Genomic DNA, 19,727 nt, shown 5'->3' with positions numbered 1-19,727 from the left:
ACCCAAAGTGTATTTTAAGTGTCAGTTCTCTATCTCATGAATTCTTAATCATTCCTCAAAATCCGGCTCAAGTGTCAGTTTCTCTCATGTGTGCATTCATTGAACAGTTACTTATTGAGAACATGGTACATGCTAGATGCAGAGGACATAACAATGAACAAAACAAAGACCCAGCCCCCAAAGCACTTGCTTTTTCTTATTCTTAGAACACCGTGCACCTACCTCTTTGTAAGACTCAGTCACATGGAGCTTGTAACAGGACTTCTTTCCTTTGCTGGACCCAGCCCAGGGATTTGCTCAATTGAATAAAAGAGCCAGTGCTTGCTTCTCCAGTGCCTACATCCCTGTCTAAGTGAATGATGCAAGCCGTACAACTCCCAAAAGCACGTCTAGCAGGAGTGGCAGAGTTGCTGCAGAGATGTGTCTGTTAGCATATAGCTGCCAGAGCCTGTCTACCTTCCTTCACATCTAGGTGCATCATGGAAAGTTACAGACTTCCAGAGTTTGAGACGGTACGCATGACCATCTTTGTGGTATGAGAAGAGCGAGAATCTACACAATCAGCAGAACTGTGTCATGGCTGAGTCCGAGATCCCATCGAGAGGCAGCATATACTTCATTGTTTCACCTGTGCCCTGGCCCAGGCGTTTCCTGGCCATTGTCCCCGTGGCTACCATGGCTCTGTTTCCGTCCACCAGTGGAGAGTGGCTGGAACTGGCTGAGCCCTCTCAGCAGGGCTGGCTGTGTGTGCCCCTTGCCCAAGCCAGCGTCCCAGTGTCTGGGTAGGCTGGGCAAGGTTCTTTGTGACCGAAGTCTGTTTCACAACCAGTTGTCAAAGGGAAGACTGAAAAAGTGAAATTCTCTTGGGTAAAAGTCTACATGCCAGCCCCATGTCTTCACGTATGCACTCCTTAGAAGGTTCCTTCCATTTTTATTCTTTGTTGGTGCCGTGGCCTTTGGGTGATTTGCTCAGGGGAAAGTGGCTGCTGTGAAATGAATGCACCACGGCAGCTTTGGGGAGGGGACGCACTTGGCTACGCAGTGCCTAACTGTTCCTCAAGATCCACCAGGAAGAAATTTGATTATTCACAGTTCATGTGGAAAGGAGAACTTTCAGACTGCATGTATGTGGGATCAGGTACACAGGACTCCTGGGTGCTTTGCTTGTCTTCTCGTGATGTGCATAAAGACTTGCCATCTGTTTTCCAAGGCCGGTTCAGCCCCAGTGGGGCCAGTTCCCCCTAGTCCCCTCCAAAGTGCATCATGGCTAATGCTGATCCAAAGCTCACTCTGCCTTTTAGTACAGAAAAAGTAGCTACAAGATGAAAGCGGAGAAGTAGGAGAAGATGGCCCTCGATGTTGGTAGTTTCTCTTTTTAGAAACATGAAGTAGTAATTGCAGCTTCAGGGTCAGTATTTATTTTGTCCTCACTCCTTATGTTGTTTATAGATAAGTGGGCAGAGGGGACGGTGGACACTGTTCATTATATCATTGCTTAAACACTACTCGGGACCTTTCTAGATAACATTCACCAGGGGATGAGATCTGCAGGGTACCACCACACCCTGCGGAGCCGATGCTGGGTCTACGTAAATAAATCAGGGCATCTTGCCGAGGAGCGCAGTTGCCCATTTCGGTGGTCCGGGCCCTCTGCGTGTCTCCGCGGTCCGGACCCCTGCGTGTCTCCGCGGTCCCGACCCCTGCGTGCGTCCGCGGTCCGGGCCCCCTGCGTGTCTCCGCGGTCCGGACCCCTGCGTGTCTCCGCGGTCCCGACCCCTGCGTGTCTCCGCGGTCCGGGCCCCCTGCGTGTCTCCGCGGTCCCGACCCCTGCGTGTCTCCGCGGTCCGGGCCCCCTGCGTGTCTCCGCGGTCCCGACCCCCTGCGTGTCTCCGCGGTCCCGACCCCCTGCGTGTCTCCGCGGTCCCGACCCCTGCGTGCGTCCGCGGTCCGGGCCCCCTGCGTGTCTCCGCGGTCCCGACCCCTGCGTGTCTCCGCGGTCCCGACCCCCTGCGTGTCTCCGCGGTCCCGACCCCTGCGTGTCTCCGCGGTCCCGACCCCTGCGTGTCTCCGCGGTCCGGGCCCCCTGCGTGTCTCCGCGGTCCGGGCCCCCTGCGTGTCTCCGCGGTCCCGACCCCTGCGTGTCTCCGCGGTCCCGACCCCTGCGTGTCTCCGCGGTCCCGACCCCTGCGTGTCTCCGCGGTCCGGGCCCCCTGCGTGTCTCCGCGGTCCCGACCCCTGCGTGTCTCCGCGGTCCGGGCCCCCTGCGTGTCTCCGCGGTCCCGACCCCCTGCGTGTCTCCGCGGTCCGGACCCCTGCGTGTCTCCGCGGTCCCGACCCCTGCGTGCGTCCGCGGTCCGGGCCCCCTGCGTGTCTCCGCGGTCCGGGCCCCCTGCGTGTCTCCGCGGTCCGGGCCCCCTGCGTGCGTCCGCGGTCCGGGCCCCCTGCGTGTCTCCGCGGTCCCGACCCTCTGCGTGTCTCCGCGGTCCGGACCCCTGCGTGTCTCCGCGGTCCCGACCCTCTGCGTGTCTCCGCGGTCCGGACCCCTGCGTGTCTCCGCGGTCCCGACCCCTGCGTGCGTCCGCGGTCCGGGCCCCCTGCGTGTCTCCGCGGTCCGGGCCCCCTGCGTGTCTCCGCGGTCCCGACCCCCTGCGTGTCTCCGCGGTCCCGACCCCTGCGTGCGTCCGCGGTCCGGGCCCCCTGCGTGCGTGCTGTGCCCCCAGCCGTGGTCGGGGCGGGTGTGGGGAGGCAGGAGGCAGCTCCGAGGCCGCGGGGCAGCATGGCAGGCCCTCACGCGCAGCTCTCTGCTTTCCCCGCAGTGACGGGCCCCGCCAGCGCCATGTCTCTGCCGGCCCAGCTCTGAGAGACGGCGCACCATGTACAGCGTGGAAGACCTCCTGATTTCCCATGGATACAAAGTGTCACGGCCTCACCCGGCCCCCCACGAGGACGGCCACGAGCAGCACCTGCGTGGAAGGACGAGGCCTCGAGCTGGCCAGGGCGTGGTGAATGGGTATGAGACCGGCCCTGGCGAACGGGCTCAGGGTAAGAAGTCCCTGGGGCAGGGCCACGTGGGCGCGTCCGAGAGCAGCCGAGGTACCCCCAGAGGCCACCGGGAGCTCCCGAGTTCTGCTGCGTGGCAAGCATCGGAGATGGGGTGAGTTTCAGCGTCAGCCCGTCGCTTCCTTTTGGCATGGGTGCTTGGCCGTGGGTTCTGTAAGCAGATGCCTTCCTCTCGGTGTATTTGGCTGGGGCGAGGGGAGGAGGCCGTGGGGGTGAGGGACAAGGAGCTTCTCGTCGCCGAGGCACTTGGGATGTTCCAGCGACACAGCCTAGGCCTTTGACAGGTGGTGGTGAGTGGAGAGTTTTTGTAAGACTAGACACTCGATTTGCACATTGTGCTTCTCTGTTCCCTTGAACTCTCTTGGTATCATCTCAGGTAGGTGGCACTTAAAAACCGCATAAAAGCTGGTTCCTGTCATGCACATGTTCATAGTATATTAGGATTTTCTATTAATATGTTTTAATATTTTGTAGGTTGCGGGGAAGTTGAAAGGGGTCATGTATTCCCCTCCGTCTGTGAAGAAGAAAATCTTTCTTCTTGCTTATTTTATCATTCCATTGGCTACCACCCCATCTTTCTCTTTCACATACACTGGCCCCAGTGTGTGGATCCCCATCTGGGTACAGCTGCATCTGTGGGTGTTTCCTTACCGAGGGGGGAAAAAAAAAAAGGAAGAGAGAGAGAGGGAGAGGGTGGGTGGTTAAAAAAAGAGGGATTTAGGAGGCATCTGGCCACCAGGGCAGCCTAGGACAGGAGCCTTAAACTCTCATCAGAGCAAGTTGAGACTCGAGGAAACTTCCTCATCATTTCCTAAGATCGGGCTGGTGCTTTAAAGCTGTGCTGGGACTGGGCACAGTTTGGGGAAGACGGCCTGGGCAGGTGTGGGCCTTGCCGTTAACTGCAGAGCAGGCACGAGGTGGGTGAAAGGAAGCAGAGAAGCATTCGGCTCGCAGAAGGGGAGTGCGTCAAGTCCAGTGGTGGGCGCTGCTCTTCTCAGAAAGGGCCCTGCTTGCTGGGTGACAGCGTTTGGGCACAGTTGGGTAATATTTTGTTCACATAGCCCAGACATCCCGCCTTGTGGTTACTGAGTAAGCGTGACAGTGGCAGCCCACCATTCCACCCAGCGGTGCAGCGAAAGCAGATTCATGCAGCCGCGTCAGAGCCATGTCTCCAGCGAAGGGCCAGCCTTGTCACCGAGGGTGCCAGGTACAGGAGGAAACCCCAGATTGGAGAAGGGCTTGCAAGTGCTTTTATTTAACTGTACCCTTTGGAAGATGGGCCCCTGTGCACTGCTGTCTCAGGCTTCCCTTCTTGCCAGCCTTGTTGCCTGGCAAAGGAGCCTGCCCTTTCCGGGAGAGATTGCGCTGGGTGAGTTGCTGAGGATTGGGATGGGTTGATCACTACTGCACAGGCTTGGGGTGTTGCTGGTTTTATGCTAAGTGTGTCTGTTCCTCCCAACTTAGATTCCAGGGCACTGAGGTGGCACCTCATCTCCTGTTCCCTTTGTGTTTCCCATGGAGCTTGGTACAATACCAGGCACATGATGCTTGGTTCATCTGTGCTAACAGATACAATTAACTCTCCCCACCATCGTAACAAGTGTTGAAAGCAAAGTCTCCTTTCTAACAAGGCAAGACTATGGCTGTGGCACCCTCACCAATGTGCTGTGCCCGCCAGGTGGGTCTCCTTCAGCCTCAAAGGGCCAGAGCAGAGTTGGGTCCTAAAGTGGGTGTCAGCGGAGCCCCATTTAGAATTCCGTGCTGGCAGTGTGGCTCCTGGGCTCTCCCACAGTTTGCTGAGGACTTTCTAGCCCCTTGGGTGATAACTGGTGCCTGTGGACCCTGTGGCTGCCCCAACCAGCCCCTGTGGGTAGCCCTGATCAGATCTGCAGGAGTGTCAGGCTCCACACGCCATTTTGTAGCCTTGGGACGTCTTTGTTCAGGTGATGGAAGGTTGGACAGGTATGGCCTATTTCCCATGTGGCCAAGGTTGGCTGACAAGGGAGGCATATGTTAGCTTTGGAGCAGAAAGTTGCCCTGTAAGGAAGAAAGAGAAAACATACACGGTTGCAAAAATCTCCCATGCCTAAAGCCTTGGAGACCAGCTGTGTGACTTCCTGGGTTGAAATGAAAAGATGTTTTCTTTCTTTGGTAGCTGATAGAGAACTTAGCCTTGAGAAGACAGGAGGCAAATAGAGAGGTAGGCATGAAGGAGATTAATTTTTCCCCATCAGATAAAAAGTGATGTGGGAGGAAATAAGTAGGTGCTAATAGTTAACAGTTTAAATAGTAAAAAAAAGAAAGAAAGAAAAAAAAAAAAGGAAACGCAACAGTGCTGTGACTTACATGATTCTGCAGTCCCTCAACCCGGCGTCTCATTCTGTCCTGTCCCACGGGATCCCTTTGCTGGTTGGTGGGGGGTGGGCCCTGGGAAGAATCATGGGGTCTCCGCATGCTGCAGTTTTCAGGGGATCAAGGTCTGCTGATGGTTTACCCTCAAACTTTAAGGCAGTCCTTAGCATTCCCCAGATTTCTTGGGAAGAAAGATAACCAGGGCAAAACATAGGTCGTTTTGTTTCTCCTGGTAGGACGGCTGAGACCTCAGCATGGCAGTCTTGGCATTTTAGAGATGGAGAGCTCGAGGCTCTGAGAATGCACGTGAGACCAGCCATAGGCCACGCAGTGAGGCAGGGTGGAGGAGTCTGGCTCTCTGGCCAGAAGCTTTAGGCCGCCATGGGGTGCTCCTGCGAGAGCCCCTTCCAGCGGGAAATGGTGGTTAGCATGCAGAGTTCCTTACCATAGTCTTGGGCAGGATGCTCGCTCTCACTCTTTGTCTGGGTCCCTCCCTCCCCTGGCACACGTGTGTGTAAGGCAGCACTGGGAGCACAGCTGAGTCCTCTTCCTGTCTGGGGGAGCTGTGGAAGGAATCCATCCTGTCTTCCCTAAATGAGAGAAAAGTGCATGGTGCTGCTTTGAATCCACTGCTGAGTGCTGTGCAGCAGGAAATTGACATTGTCCATAGCCTGGGGCTTCACTGGGCCACTGGTAAGAGTGACCCGGGCAATAATTAGCATCATCTTAGAACTGAAGTTTCTTATTTAAGGACCAGTTACATCTAGTAAAACTTCAAAAAGAAAGAAAGAGAGGGAGAGAGGGAAGAAAGGAAGACAACTATGGACCCGTGACTAAATTGCAGACGTGAAGAATGCTTGTTCCACGACTTATTGAAGAAGCTGTGCTTTGGCTATCATTAGATCAAGTAATACTGAGCCCCAAGATGGGAAGAGGGGGCAGTTCTGGGCTGAGGAGGGGTAAAAGAGCAAGTAACGTGCAGTGCTCTTAGGCTCATATTGTGGAAACAGGCCCAGGAGTCAATTCTCATTTGTCCAGTTTATTCAATTAATGATAGAAAGGAAATTGCATTAAAAAATTACCTATCAGTGTGTTGCATCATTGGTCTTATAGCTGAGAACTTTACGAGCTGGACTCTGTACCCTTAGTGTATACCTGCCTGGTTGGTGCCCTGATGTCTGCATGGCCACCCCAGCTCGTTGGCAGGGTATTATGGACTTCCCCTACCCCCAGACCCTGACCTACCCCTCCCATGCCCCTTACCGCCCTCAGTGTGCCAGCTACACTTGGCCATTTTCTGGGCCTCCCACTCACTGGCCCTACCTGAAAACTCCCATAGTGCTGCCCGCCCCTACCTCCCATTGGAAATCCCAACTTGCCCTCGTGAGCCCCTCTCAGTTCAACTTCTTTCTCAGGCTCCTCAGTTGAAGTTAATTACTCTGTCCTCTGCATCCTGCCAGCACCTTCTGCTGGCCCCAGGATTGTCAGCTTCCTGAAGATTCACACCATAACTAATTCACCTCTGACCCTGCTAATTCCTAACATGGAGTTTTGCATTTAGTAAATGCTCATCTTTTTAAAAAATAAATTCAGTAGGTCCAATTCAATGTGTATATGCCTAGGCAGTTATGTAAGTGCTGAGTACTTCAGAATACTGGGCTCAGATAGGATGGGAAGCAGAGATGGATTTGCTGGTGAGGCTCGTCCTGTCCCAGCCTGAGAAGAGTAGGGATTGGCTTCCTGCACTGGGCCCACTGGGTGGCTGTTGTCAGTGCTGCTGGCTTCTCTCCTGACATGCTAACTTTCAGGGGAGAAGAGAGTGATCAGGGGCTCAGCAAAGCTCCTAGGAGGTCCTGGTGTTAAGGTTTCCCTCCTTTGTGGGTTCCTTGGATACCAGAAACTGATAGCACCTGAATAAAAAGGGAGAGGTGGCTGCAAGGCTGTGGCAGGAGCCACACACAGGTCAGAAGTGATGGCTAACTGACCTCATTAGAAGATGGAGTAAGCGGTGGGAATGAGGGAGCTGGAGTCCCCTCGAGGTGGTTCCAGGTCTCAGTTGCTCCCCAGGGTGCTCATGCCATCCCTGTCACCATTCCCACGTGGCCACCTGTCTCTGCCTCTGCATGTCGGCACCGTTCTCTGCTGAACAGAGTTCACTCCACTCCATGTCCCAGTAAATTTGACTCCAGTGACTTCCATTCTGTCCTTGACTCTCTACAGTGGTTTGATTCCAGGGTTCCCTACTGACCACTGTTCTTGGCCCTTAGTTTAAATTTAAGAGAGAAAGAGGCGGGTAGATTTGGACAGTGAGAGGACACTCCTGGGACAGGGTGGGCAGGAGCACTCAAACCTGGGTGCTGACCCCTCCCTCATCGGGGGCTGTGGATAAGACCAGGGTCCAGGCCAGGGAAGCTGATTGTGTGCCCCAAAGCATGTCCTCTTCTCTTGTCACAGAAACTCTTCAACTTGGCCTATTTTCCTCTCTAAGTCATTTGCTTCGCAGAGAACTTGTTTAGAGGCTAAGCCTCTCCTAAATGGGCTCAGTAACAGATTGTGGTGATGAAACTGGCTGCAGGCTTTGCATGAAAGTCATTCATATGGTACAGAGAAAACGTAACACACAGACCATGCCACACGTCACTGCAGTATTTATAGGCCTGTAGTTAGAAAACCTTGAATGTCTGTACACCTTCAGTATTCTATGTATCAAATGATTCAAAGCTAGATTTTCATTGCTTCCCGATTTTTGCCATAAAACAGATACTTACAAAGTATAATTCATAGGTGACATCCCTGTCTTCCCTCTGGTAATATGAAAACGGATGCTTCTGAATGCTTATATTTAAATCTGCATTCAAAGATTGTAACGGGAAGTGTTCTTTTAGCTCATCAGCTTGAACTAAGTTTATCTATTGAGGTGCATGCTATCTTCTTCTCAGGCTCACTGGCCGACATGCACGCACATGGAGATTAAGGACCAAAAAGAGGAAGTGGGCAAGGAGAAAGCTAGGTATTAGCTGGACGTGGACAAAACTGCCTGCTCAAAAATGCAAATAGCTATATCCAAATAATCCTAAGCTAACATTAAAATACATAAAAGACTGTTATCGGGCAGTCAGGTTTCCTTCATGTGCTTCCTTTGAAATATTATAATCATAGGAAGTTGTAAAATAACTTAAAACAGAAATGGTTTGAATCTGAAAGTCACACCATAATAGGTTCTTCTGTGCTGAGCCCTGGGAATTCTGGTAAAATGTTTGCTATTTAGCCTTGAGAAACACCTGGAATTATGTCCTGTCCTCAGTGGTCATGACTTATTAGAGATGAAGCAGTGTAGGAAATCGCCGATGTGGCATGCTGGACCCTCATCTTGGGAGGTTTATGTTAGCTCAGGAGACTCCGTTCTAGATAGCGCCGCTGGGTATGGTCAACAGTTGATTTGCAGAGGCTTTTTTAGCTTCTCTCGAATCATATCCTTAGAACGGTTTTCAAAAAAAAAAGGAATGTTTCCAGCCTAACATCTGTTTCTATGTATCTCTTTCTCTTTTCAAAATTACAAATCCACAAACATTATTTGTCTTTTAGCTGCTTATATCCTGACTATTTAGGCATTGTTATGTTGACCTCTTCACAGGGAAGAGCATGCATTTCTTGAGCTTGTGTACTCCTGAACACACATGAAGATTCAGACCTGCTATTCCCTGAGGTCTCTTTATAAACCCCTCTTCGGAGATGCCTTATTCTTTGCTCCCAAGCCACGTAACCTTCGAAGGGCGCCTGGATATTGTTTTGGCTCCAGCACGTGCTGCTGCCTGGCTTTCCCATCACCATTTCTTCTCCTACCCAGGAGCAGGGCCCCTTCAAAGAGGAGACACAGAAGATAGGGCCAAGGAGGTGCCTATAGAGCTCAGGAGCAGACGCCAGCAGCTAGGGCTCCAGTTGTCGGAGGGCCATGTCATCGTCAGGAGTGCTGAGGTGTTGAGCTGCTTCTTTGGTTAGATAATTGGAATAGTCCAAAAGCTGAGTGAGAGACCTGGACGGAAGGACATGAAACATGGACTGAGAGAGATGCTGATTGGGTTTTCAGGTCCAGTCCCTTTGCTTCAAGGAGGACAATCCCTCAGAGTTCCTTATGAAGAACAAAGAGTTTAGGCCGCACATCTCGGGACACACAGATACGTTCCAGCTGTGGGAGCTTAGGGCTGCTGTTAGCTTTGGTGGGGCTTAGTACCCTTGTCATGCAGGGGAGAACATGGACTAGAGCTTCTCCAAGGTCTCTTTGAGCTCTCTGGTGTACTCTCCTAGTGGCTGCCTTCTTCCCCTTGATTATTCCAACTTAGCTTCTAAAGAACTGTGGCTGGCACAAAACACTCAGCATCTGCTCCTTGAATAAATGAATGAATGAATGCAGTTGAGGGTTCATCATTGAAACATGAAAGGGAATGGGGAAATTAGGGCTCGTTTATTCATTTCTGTGGTGGCAGTGTATGGCCAACACTAGTGAAAACAGAGTTGTGTCTTAACTATGATTCACAGCAGTTATGTTCTCTAAAGTTGCCACTGACACCAAATTAGCGAATCCTGACCCATCTTTCTTAGGAGAAGTGCAGGACTAGGGTCCTCTAAGCCCCTGGTCACAACATTTCCATCAGTCGATCAACATAAGCCCTTGTTTTTGTGTGTTCCTGTTTAAAGACACCTTATTTAACATACTAGTTGATTCATTAGCACCGATCTCACCGCCAGTAACACTAGAACTCAGGTCCGATAAAAGCCGGACTAACACGGACCAGCCCTCTTGGGCTTACCAGATGGCACCTCAGCACTACACTTGGGGGCCATTTTAAACAGCAAAATCAACAAAAAGCACTAACATTTGAAAAACAGGACACTAAATACACCATGGAAAGGACGGTTGTTTGCAGCACGAGAGTGAGAGCAAGAGGCCAAAGCTGGATTTTGTTCGACTTCAGCTGGGAGCGTGCATGTCTGGCGGCTTAAATTTTTCACCACTGTGCACAAGTCTGGAAAGGACCGTGAGAGCATGTCGTGTCGATCTGGGGATTACAAATGTATGTCAGCAAGTAGGTGTTTTCGCAAATAGGGAATCCACAAATAGTGAGAATCGTTTTTGATGGAAATCTGATATATCCTAATTAAAGAGAAAATATGAAAAGACTGAAGCATCTGCCTTACCTGTTGACTTTATGTGAGGCAGTGGATTGGAGCTTTTAATAAACTAAATAGCGATTTGTTCTACATCATCACTATGGAAATGGGTGTGGCTTTTTCCTTAGAGCATGTTATGACAGTTGGCTATTTCATCATTTCCTGTTATTTTGAAGTCTATTGATTACAACTCAGAAAAAGACAATACCGACCTAAAATAATCATCAGGTTAAAATAAACACTCAGGCCTTTGAGCTACCCTTGCCTTCCCTGGGTGGCGGGAGGAAAACTAGTTTTAAAATGTCCTCCTCCTCTGAATTTAAAGGCCCAGTTTATCTTGATTAGGTAAGTGATGGTAATACTAGCTGAGCGCAAGTGTTTCTTATGTTTCAGACACTGGGCTAAACAGTTTAAATATATTATCCCATTTAATCTCACCCAGCAGATGTGCAAAGGATAGGATGATTGCCTGCCCTTCAGCAGACGAAAAAGCAGAGGCAGAGGGAGGTTAGCAGGCTGCTGAAGGCACCTGATTAGAAAGCAGGGCTGTCAGCATTTAAACCGAGGCACCTGGCCCCAGCTGGGTACCCAGTCCCCTAACAGCTCTTTGATGTGAAGCCACAAGGCCCGCCCTTCAGTCCCGTGCTGGCCCCTGTGGGGTTGGCTACAGGGTCACTGGGTTCCCCCAGGCCCAGCCCCAGGCATCATCTTTTCATTCCACTTTTCTGAGTCTAAGACCTTCCTTCCTAAAGTGAGGAAATTAGTCAGAATATGATTAGTGGCTAGAGGAAATGAGGGCAGCTGGATGGGAGGCCCTGCATCTCGGGGGGGAACAGGCAGCAGGATGGGCCCCTCCTGTGACTGGGGCTTCACCTGGTAACTCGGCTAGGGGGACCTCTGTACCCCCTGGAGAAGACACTCCCTGCAGTTTGGTGTCCACTGGGCTGCAAGGCTGAGCAGCTCGTGGGGTCCCCCAGGTGACTCTGCCTGTGGGCAGGGAGTGTAATCTGTCCTTGGGTATGTGTGTGCAGAGGATGTTTGGGCACTTCCTTCTGGAGCCTCTGCTAGAAGAAGGGATCTAAAGTGTCTTCTCGCCTCTGAATTCAGCCACCCATGAGTTCTTGCCACTTGAATCAGTAAAATGGGCTCATGAATTCTTGCTGGTTGAATCAATAAAATGGGCCAGATTGGGGTGGAATTAAATTTAAATAACTGGTGGACTTGAGTCATTTGTGAGACTGGCTTTGTTCTCTCGTCAGTGCAGTTGTCGGAAGGATGTTGTTCAAGGTGACAGGGCTCATGTCCGCCAAGGATGGTTCAGTGCTCTAGGCGCCATCTGCCAGCTCCCACCTGCCATTCTCCGTGGGACTTTGTTTCTCTTCTTTACCTGCAGAACTCGGCCCTTCCTCTTTTCACACTTGTTCTTTGGCCCCCTCCTCCTTCTCTTTTGTTTTAGTTGTTCTTTATAGTTGAGTTAGTCAGTGGTCCATGTGGGCAAGACTTAACCTCAGTTAAGTTGTTTGCACTGATGAGAGAACAAAGGTTAGTGCAGTTAGTAATTTGTTAAAAATAAGCAACACCTCCAAGCCCCACTCCTTTAGGCAGGGCTTGGGCAAGCCTCTGACCTCACAGTAGGTATATAAAAGGTCTTACGAGACCAGGCAAAGTCTGTTAAAGTCCTAGCCCAAGGATGATTCAGGAAACTGCTGGCAACTACAGAATGGCAATTTGGGCCCATTTCTTTCCATTCAAGTATTAAAAATATTATGGTCCTGATGCAGAGCACCTTGACTGCGCAGTAGAGATCTCGACTTCCAAAGTGACTTTCCATTCTAAGCTAATCTTTGTAGTTCTGGGCTCAGGAGTCCAGAAGCCTCTGTTGTTGAGTAACTATGACTTCTGGTGCTTTTCTTCTGGTACGTAAGTAGGTGCTTTTCGCAGATGAGCCCCACTTTGCTATCACCATGCTCATTGATAACTCCAGTGCATTTGGATGGTTCTCCTGGTCCCATTGTTCAAGTGCCTGTATTTAGCATCATATACAAGTTCTAATAATTTTGCCTTCTCTTCCAGGCCCATTGTTACGTTTATTATCTTTTAAAATAACAAAAATGAATCTCCTGAACTAGTCTGCCAGGTACTGTATTTCAGTGGCAGCTGTGCTCTTTATCACGAATACCCATAAAAAGCAGGCCTGTAAAGTATTTTAGCCTGACCAGGCATTGGGGCATTTTCTTGCTGTCCCTTTGCCAGTGCAGCAGACTGTTCTTATTCAAATTGAACTTCACTCACTAGTGATACTTACCCATTATGTTTTCAGAACAGCTTTATCTCTTCCAGCTGGTCTTTAATTTCTGCTTTGATCTTAATCTTCTCTTGACCCCATATTTTCCCTTCCTGTATTAGCCTGTTTGTCACCCTGTTTCAGAGGGTTGTTTACCCAGTATCGTGTAGCGAATAGCCCAAGGCATGCTGAAAACTCTGATTGCAGGCCTCCAGGCAGAACCTTGCACATTCCAGTTGGCGAAGGTGGCAGCCCCATCACAAGGACATGTCAGACACCCAACACGGGGCCGCAGAATCTGAGTCACTTGGAAGAGATGCCCAGAGCGGGGCGGTGGCCAGAATAGGAGACGATGGTGTCTCGTGGAGGAGTGCGCTGTCCCTTAAGCAGTGCACGCGGCCTTCATGCTCAGATGATCCACCCGGGCTAGCCTGCCTGGTCCATCTGCCAGAGGCGGTGGCTTCTGCAGGGCCTCAGCTGTGGCAAAGGGCCCCGAACGGGGTTGGACGGCCATGGAGGGCGGCAGGCCTCTGTCAGACCAGCAGAGTCTCTAGTCAGGAAGAAATCCCCGGGGCTGGAGACCCCTTCGGGGGGCCTCCCACCCCCCATCCTGACCTCCAGGCTGGAGTGTAGCTGACTAGCCCTTTGGGCGCCCTTGGGAGGACCAGGTGCAGGAGGGGAGGGGTCACCCCAGTGAACCCCCCGCCGGGCGGCCAGGTGGGTGGAAGACCCTATGTTCCTATTAAACCCCACTCCTATGCGGTGCCCCCCGGGGGGAGGTTCAGTGCCAGGGTCCCACAGCCCCTGCCATCTGCTGAGAAGATAACCCTCCAGCCTGTGACTCAGTGATGTGAAGTTGTTCAGAGTGTTGCCCCGTTCTGAGTATGCTCTTATTTCTTTTAAAAGAAGGATAGTGTTTTTTCTCATGGTTGAAAATGGGTCATTTGAACTAACAGAATTCTCTCCTCATTTCAGTCGCAGTTAGCTTATTACATTCAGCAAGCAGATTTGTTAATTTCCCTTCAGCGTGTGGGTTTTCACATATTCATGTTTCAGATACTTAATAGTTTTTTTATCAGCTATTTTGTTGGCATCATCTCTCTTCTGTGGCAAGGCAGGGACCTGCTAGCTAGTGTAACTTCTACCTTGTCTGTGTCCTGTTCTCCTGGGAATTCTGCATCAACATACTGCTTGTCTCGTTGAACTTGTCAACACAGTTCTCTGGGCTATCACACTGCACTTGGCTTTCCTTATCTTTTTCCCACCGTGTTTTAATGTGTTCAGCATGTTTTTGTAAAGAGTCCCATTGTTCAGTTTTTTTCTTAAGTGTAAACACGACTAGTTTCATTTTTCTTTTTTAAAGAAAACATTTAATCTCGCCTTATAGCCTCAAAGGTATTACAAAATATTCTTGGTTTTGAAGCTGTCTGGGGAAGCGTGCATTTTAGCTGTCAGTGGATGTCATAAAGGAGAGTTTTACTGTAACTGCCCCCACCTGGGGCCTGTGCCTATCAGATCCTGGCTTATCTCAGCTACAAAGTAGATGTTTGCTAAATGAATACTTCCTACCTCTCTGAGTAATCGGGACTATGTTTTTTAATATTTAATTTTTCCCAGATAACCTTTATATTCCACAAATCAGTATAGTGTGCAAATAGAAAAAAACCTAATCCAAAATGTTCACCATTTTGTTGAGTTTTATATACGGTGGTTTTGACAAATTTAAGATAATAATGTAACATTTTTGGGTGGGGAAGTAGATTCACTGTAGAGAAAACTGAGCACATAACGTCTGGAGGAAAGGAGCCTTTTACAGTCTGTTTCTATTCTTGTCCTATTTATGTTATTTTTTATTTTTCCTCCAATTATGCCCATGGCACCTACCCTTTGGGATTTCAGCCTCTCTCCTCAGCACACCACATGCCTACTGTGAAACCAAAATACCGACAGAGAAAATGAGCATAAACCACATCGCCCTGTTTTTTCCAAAGTCTGGGATTCCAGAAAAATGTTTATAAGGCTGTAAGGAAGATTTTAATATAGCCCCATAATAGAGAAGACTTTCCTCCATCAGCTTAAGAAAAAGAGGCAAGAAAGCCTATTCTCTCCATAATCAGCCATGTACTACCAAAAGGTATCTTTTAGTCTCACTTTAGTTGTCTCTGACAACTGTAGTGTTTTATGGCCTTTCCCGAGTCTAAAGCCCTGCAGCCCAGCAGGTGCTGTGAACTTTTAAGCAGCTTGTTTTCTGCACTGTTCCCAGTCATAGGTGGGCATTGGCATCAGGGAGGGGCTACAAGGGTGAGGGGCTCCTAGGGTGAGGGGCTCCGAGGGGGGAGGGGCTCCGGGGGGGGAGGGGCTCTGGAGGGGTGGGGCTCCGGAGGGGAGGGGCAGCAGCTGCCCAGGCCATTCACCAGCCCACCTGGGGAGGAATGGCGTCCACAGGCGGCCAGCAGCACTGGCTTCCCGGATGACCAGCCTTCCTAGAAGCCCGTGGAGCAGTGCTCAGCAAAGCATTTGAAACCTCAACCTGCAAAACCTGAATTTACTGACAGGAGCAAGGAAGTCGTGACCCCCAGGCACCGCCTGTGTGGCCCCTCGGACAGGGCAGAAATGCAGATGCACTTTTGGGTTGCTCAGCAGCAGATGTTTTACCTCAAACTGATTTTAAATATTTTTACCTTTTCAATGCAGAAGTAAGATTTGCTTGAAATGCTACCTAATAAGTTATTGGGAGCGGGGGTGGTGGCAGGCACAGAGGAGAAAGAATTCCAGACACAACAGCAATAACAAAAATTTTGACCGCGGCTCCCACACGGCAGCAGCTTTCTGTCCTGCGTTGGAGACAGTCATTCAGCCAAATCCCCAACTGTCACTCCATCCGTAGGCCTTTTCCAGCTCTTCTTGCCCAGAAATTGTGGCCCTAGGTCCCTGCTCCCCTCTTCAGTCTACTAGACTGTGAACTGGAAGGTAGGCTGGGTTTTGGAAACCCTTTGAAACCACAAAATGTGGTTTACTGACACCTCGGCGCGCGCAAACAAATTAACCTTACTAATCTTCAAATATGTGTAGTATTAAAACAATGAGAAGGTACTTCACTTGTCTAATGAGGGCTAAAAAACAACTTGTAATAACCAGGACCGGGAACAGTTCAACATGACAAGCTCTCCTCGGTGCTGCAGGAGGGAGTATAAATTGGAATGACTTATCTAAGGTCGAATTCGGCAATATGTATAGAATAAATAACGACTCTGTGATATACTAATTCCTTTTCTAGGGATTGATTCTAAATAATCTGGGACATGCATAAATGTTTGTGAACAATACTGTTTATCCGAGTGTTTTGGAACAGAATCTGTTCCAACAGTGCCGTCTGGACAAATAAATCACGTGCTCAGTAGAGAAGACTGTTCATCCATTCAGTTCACGTCTTCCGAGGAATCTTTCACTCATGTGCAGAACTCAGTGATTGGGCTTTATGCCCACACTTCTTGGGTTGGAAGCCTTTGCCCACTATCTACAAGCTGTGTGACTTGGGAAAGGTTTTAGCTTTCTGTGGCGTAGGAAGAAAGAAACTGTTCCTCATTTTTCTTATGTGCAAAATGGGGGAAATAATGGTGGTTGTAAAATTTTCATGATGGTATTCAAATGAATACATACCAAATGGCATGCTCAGCCCAGTGCCTGACAAAGCATGAGTGCCTGGCAGTCACTTAGCTTCCATGCCTCCATTTCCTCATCTGTAAAATGGGATTGACAGTGGACATTGAGGAAGCTTAAATGACTTAAGGGACTGAAAGCATTAGAGTGGGTCTAGCTCAGGGTTAGTTAGTTCTACGTGACACGCCACCTGCTGCAGTGTTGGGAGGTACTCGCACAAAACCAGATCCCTGCCAGAACACCAGGGCCACTTAATAAGTACACATCCTCATACACAGGGCCTAGAAGATGATGCCAGAGTAAGACAACATGCGATTTTGGGTTTTTATACTTTCCAATGTTTTCCCTGATATTTTAATAAGGAATATATATTACTTTTTTTTGTATGCTGTATGGTAGGGGTCACATTTCATTCTTTTTCCATGTGAGTATCCCGTTATTGCAGCACCATTTGTTGATTCTTTTTTTGGAGGGGGTAAGTACACGGGCTGGAAATCAAATCCAGGTCTCCCACATGGCAAGCAAGAATTCTAACATTGAACCACACTTGCACCCCATATTTCTTTTATAATTTGAAAAACTACCACTAGTTTTAGGGGGTTGAAACATTTTCTGCCTAGCCCATCTTTAATCAAGAAAGTCGAGCCCCCCAAGCGTCCTCTCCACCTGTGGTTTTCCTGTTTAGTCCCTGTCCGTTGGAGGTGGTAGCTCAGCATTCAGCCTTAGATAATGGTGTGGTTCTGATACTTTCTTTGGTTGCTTCACAACAGTGATTCTGTACTCTGGATGTTGTGCTCAACTCATCTGGAGAAATTTCTAAATTTACCAGTGACCCAGGACTCTCTCTAGAGAGATTAAATCCAAACAGGTGGGGCTGGGATGTAGCCATTCAGGTTTTGTTAAAGGCTCACAGGTAATCCTGACACGCAGCCAGGTAGTGGACAGCTGCCTGGACCTAGGATGGCATTTGTCACCACCATCCTGCCTCGGAGAGAGTCCTGTCCCCTTGGAAAGAGCACCCCCCTCCCTCTGCATCAGTCTAAAAGTTGGTTCGAGCAGTATTTCCCAAATTGTCCAAAGATAAGAATCATTCAGTGTTTGTTAAAAGTACAGATTTCCCCCCCATTCAGCAACTGTTTAAAAAGCTGAAAAAGTGATCAAACTTCATTTAGAAATATGAATGAAGTTGATCTGGATAGGACTAAGGTAAATCAGAATACAGGGTAAAGGATGATACAGCCCATGCTTTCAAACTTCAACTTTTGGGTGAGACCAAAGAGAGAGATGTTTATTTGGTGCAAAATTTATATTTTGGGTAGCACATTACCTAATTTAACTTGTATGGGCAGTTTACTTGAACACCAGAAGTACGTGGAATCTTGAATAGGGCATGAGATCTTGTTGTTTGTACAGGTTAGTGTGATGCCTTGATATATCCCAGAGTAATTTGGGCAAAGAATAAAAAATTATTTGCAGAGTCCCCTTAGGGGGCTGGGGAGAAAGGAGGAAATGTTCAACTTCCCTATCTGGGGAATTCCTAATATTCTCGCAAGCAGTGGGAACAACAAATTCAATAGGCTGAGCTCTCAGTCTTGGCGCTCGTCCCTAGGAGGCTTATTCCTGCAAAGGACAGGCTAGGCGACTGATAATTAGGCCTAAGAGTCACCCCCAGAGAACCTCTTTTGTTGCTCAGATGTGGCCTCTCTCTAAGCCAACTGTGGCAGGTGAACTCACTGCCCTCCCTACTATGTGGCACATGACAACCAAGGGAATAAATCTCCCTGGCAATGTGGAACCTGACTCCCAGGGATGAACTGGGACCTGGCATCATGGGGATTAGAAAGCCTTCTGGACCAAAAGGGAAATGAGAGAAATGAGACAAAATAAAGTCTCGGTGGCTGAGAGATTTCAGAGTTGGGAGGTTATCCTGGAGGTTATATAGATATCACTTTTTAGTTTATGGTATATTTGAGTGGATAGAGGGAAGTAACTGAAACTATTGAACTGTGTTCCAGTAACCTTGATTCTTGAAGACAACTGTATAATTATATAACTTTTTACAACGTGACAGTGTGATTGTGAAAACCCTGTGTCTGAGGCTCCTTTTATCCAGGGTATGGACAGAGGAGTAAAAAAAAAGATAAAAAACAAATAAATAATAGGAGATAAGGGGTAAAAATTGAGTAGATTGAAATACTGTAGATCAGTGAGAGGGAGGGGTAAGGGGCAAGGAATGGATAAGTCCTTTTTTTTTAATTTCTTTTTCTGGAGTGATCCAAATGTTCTAAAAATAATCACGGTGAAGAATACACAGCTATGTGCTGGTATTGTGAACCATTGATTGTGTAATATGGTTGGTCTATATGTGTATGGATATTTCTCAATAAAAATATTTTTTAAATACAGGTTCCCAAGGCCCTAAAGCAGACCTATGGATCTGAATTTTTAAGGGAAAAGACTTTGTGATGTGTGTATTTAAGGAGCCTTCTGGATGGATCTCTCCCTCAGGGAAGTTTTGGAAATCTGCGAGAGAGTGGTTCTAGCTTAGCGGTGTTAAATACCCAGGGGGAGCCTTGAAAAACACTGCAGGCCAGGTCCCCTCTTTCCTTGGATGCAGCCCCAGGGTCAGGACTTTTAAAGACCCTCCCTTGATTCTACTATGTGGTTGCCACCAAGAATCACTGGCATCAGTGGTTCTCAAAGTACATCCTCATCAGCCTCACCAAAGAACTTGTTAGAAATGCACATTTTGAGCCCCCATGTGGGCCTCCTAAGCTAGGAACCTGGGAAGGCACCCAGCAGTCTGTGTTTTGGTAACCTTCTCGGTGATCCTGAAGCACAGTAATGTTTAAGAACCACTTCTGTAGAGCAGGTTCCACGCCCCACTCCCAGAGATTGTTCAACAGGTCTGGGCTGAGCCAGTGGAATCTAGACTTTCATCAGCACTCCTGCAGGTTTCAAGGCAGACAGTCCAAGACCACTGTGATGATTAGTTCTGGTTTCAGCCTGGCCAAGGGATGATGCCCAGTTGTCTGGTCAGGCAAGCACTGGCCTGACCTTTGCTGCAAGGATATTTCATGGCTGACTGATAAACTGGAAGGCTGATGTATTAAGTCATTAATCAGTTGATTGCATCTGTGGCTGATGACATCTGTGACCAGCTAAGGCATGTCTCCTACCAAGGAGCTAATCCAATCAGCTG

The 19,727-nt window shown here is 49.1% G+C and overlaps 1 protein-coding gene across 2 annotated transcripts in view; it reads left to right on the top strand.

The window, feature by feature from the left end:
* Positions 1 to 19,727, top strand: part of JCAD (junctional cadherin 5 associated) — a 47,378-nt gene that overhangs the window by 12,847 nt on the left and 14,804 nt on the right. For both annotated transcript variants that reach the window (XR_013172396.1, XM_077152756.1), the window contains exon 2: positions 2,817 to 3,154. Coding sequence is in view for 1 of the 2 variants with exons in the window: in XM_077152756.1 (XP_077008871.1) it covers positions 2,874 to 3,154 (281 nt within the window). In the remaining variant the exon portion in view is untranslated. The remainder of the gene's footprint in view (positions 1 to 2,816; positions 3,155 to 19,727) is intronic.

This window comes from Tamandua tetradactyla, chromosome 1 (assembly GCF_023851605.1).
Source record: "Tamandua tetradactyla isolate mTamTet1 chromosome 1, mTamTet1.pri, whole genome shotgun sequence".
NCBI lineage: Eukaryota > Metazoa > Chordata > Mammalia > Pilosa > Myrmecophagidae > Tamandua > Tamandua tetradactyla.
Note: the sequence above shows the minus strand (reverse complement) of the source record. Positions and strands in the feature narration are given on the sequence as shown.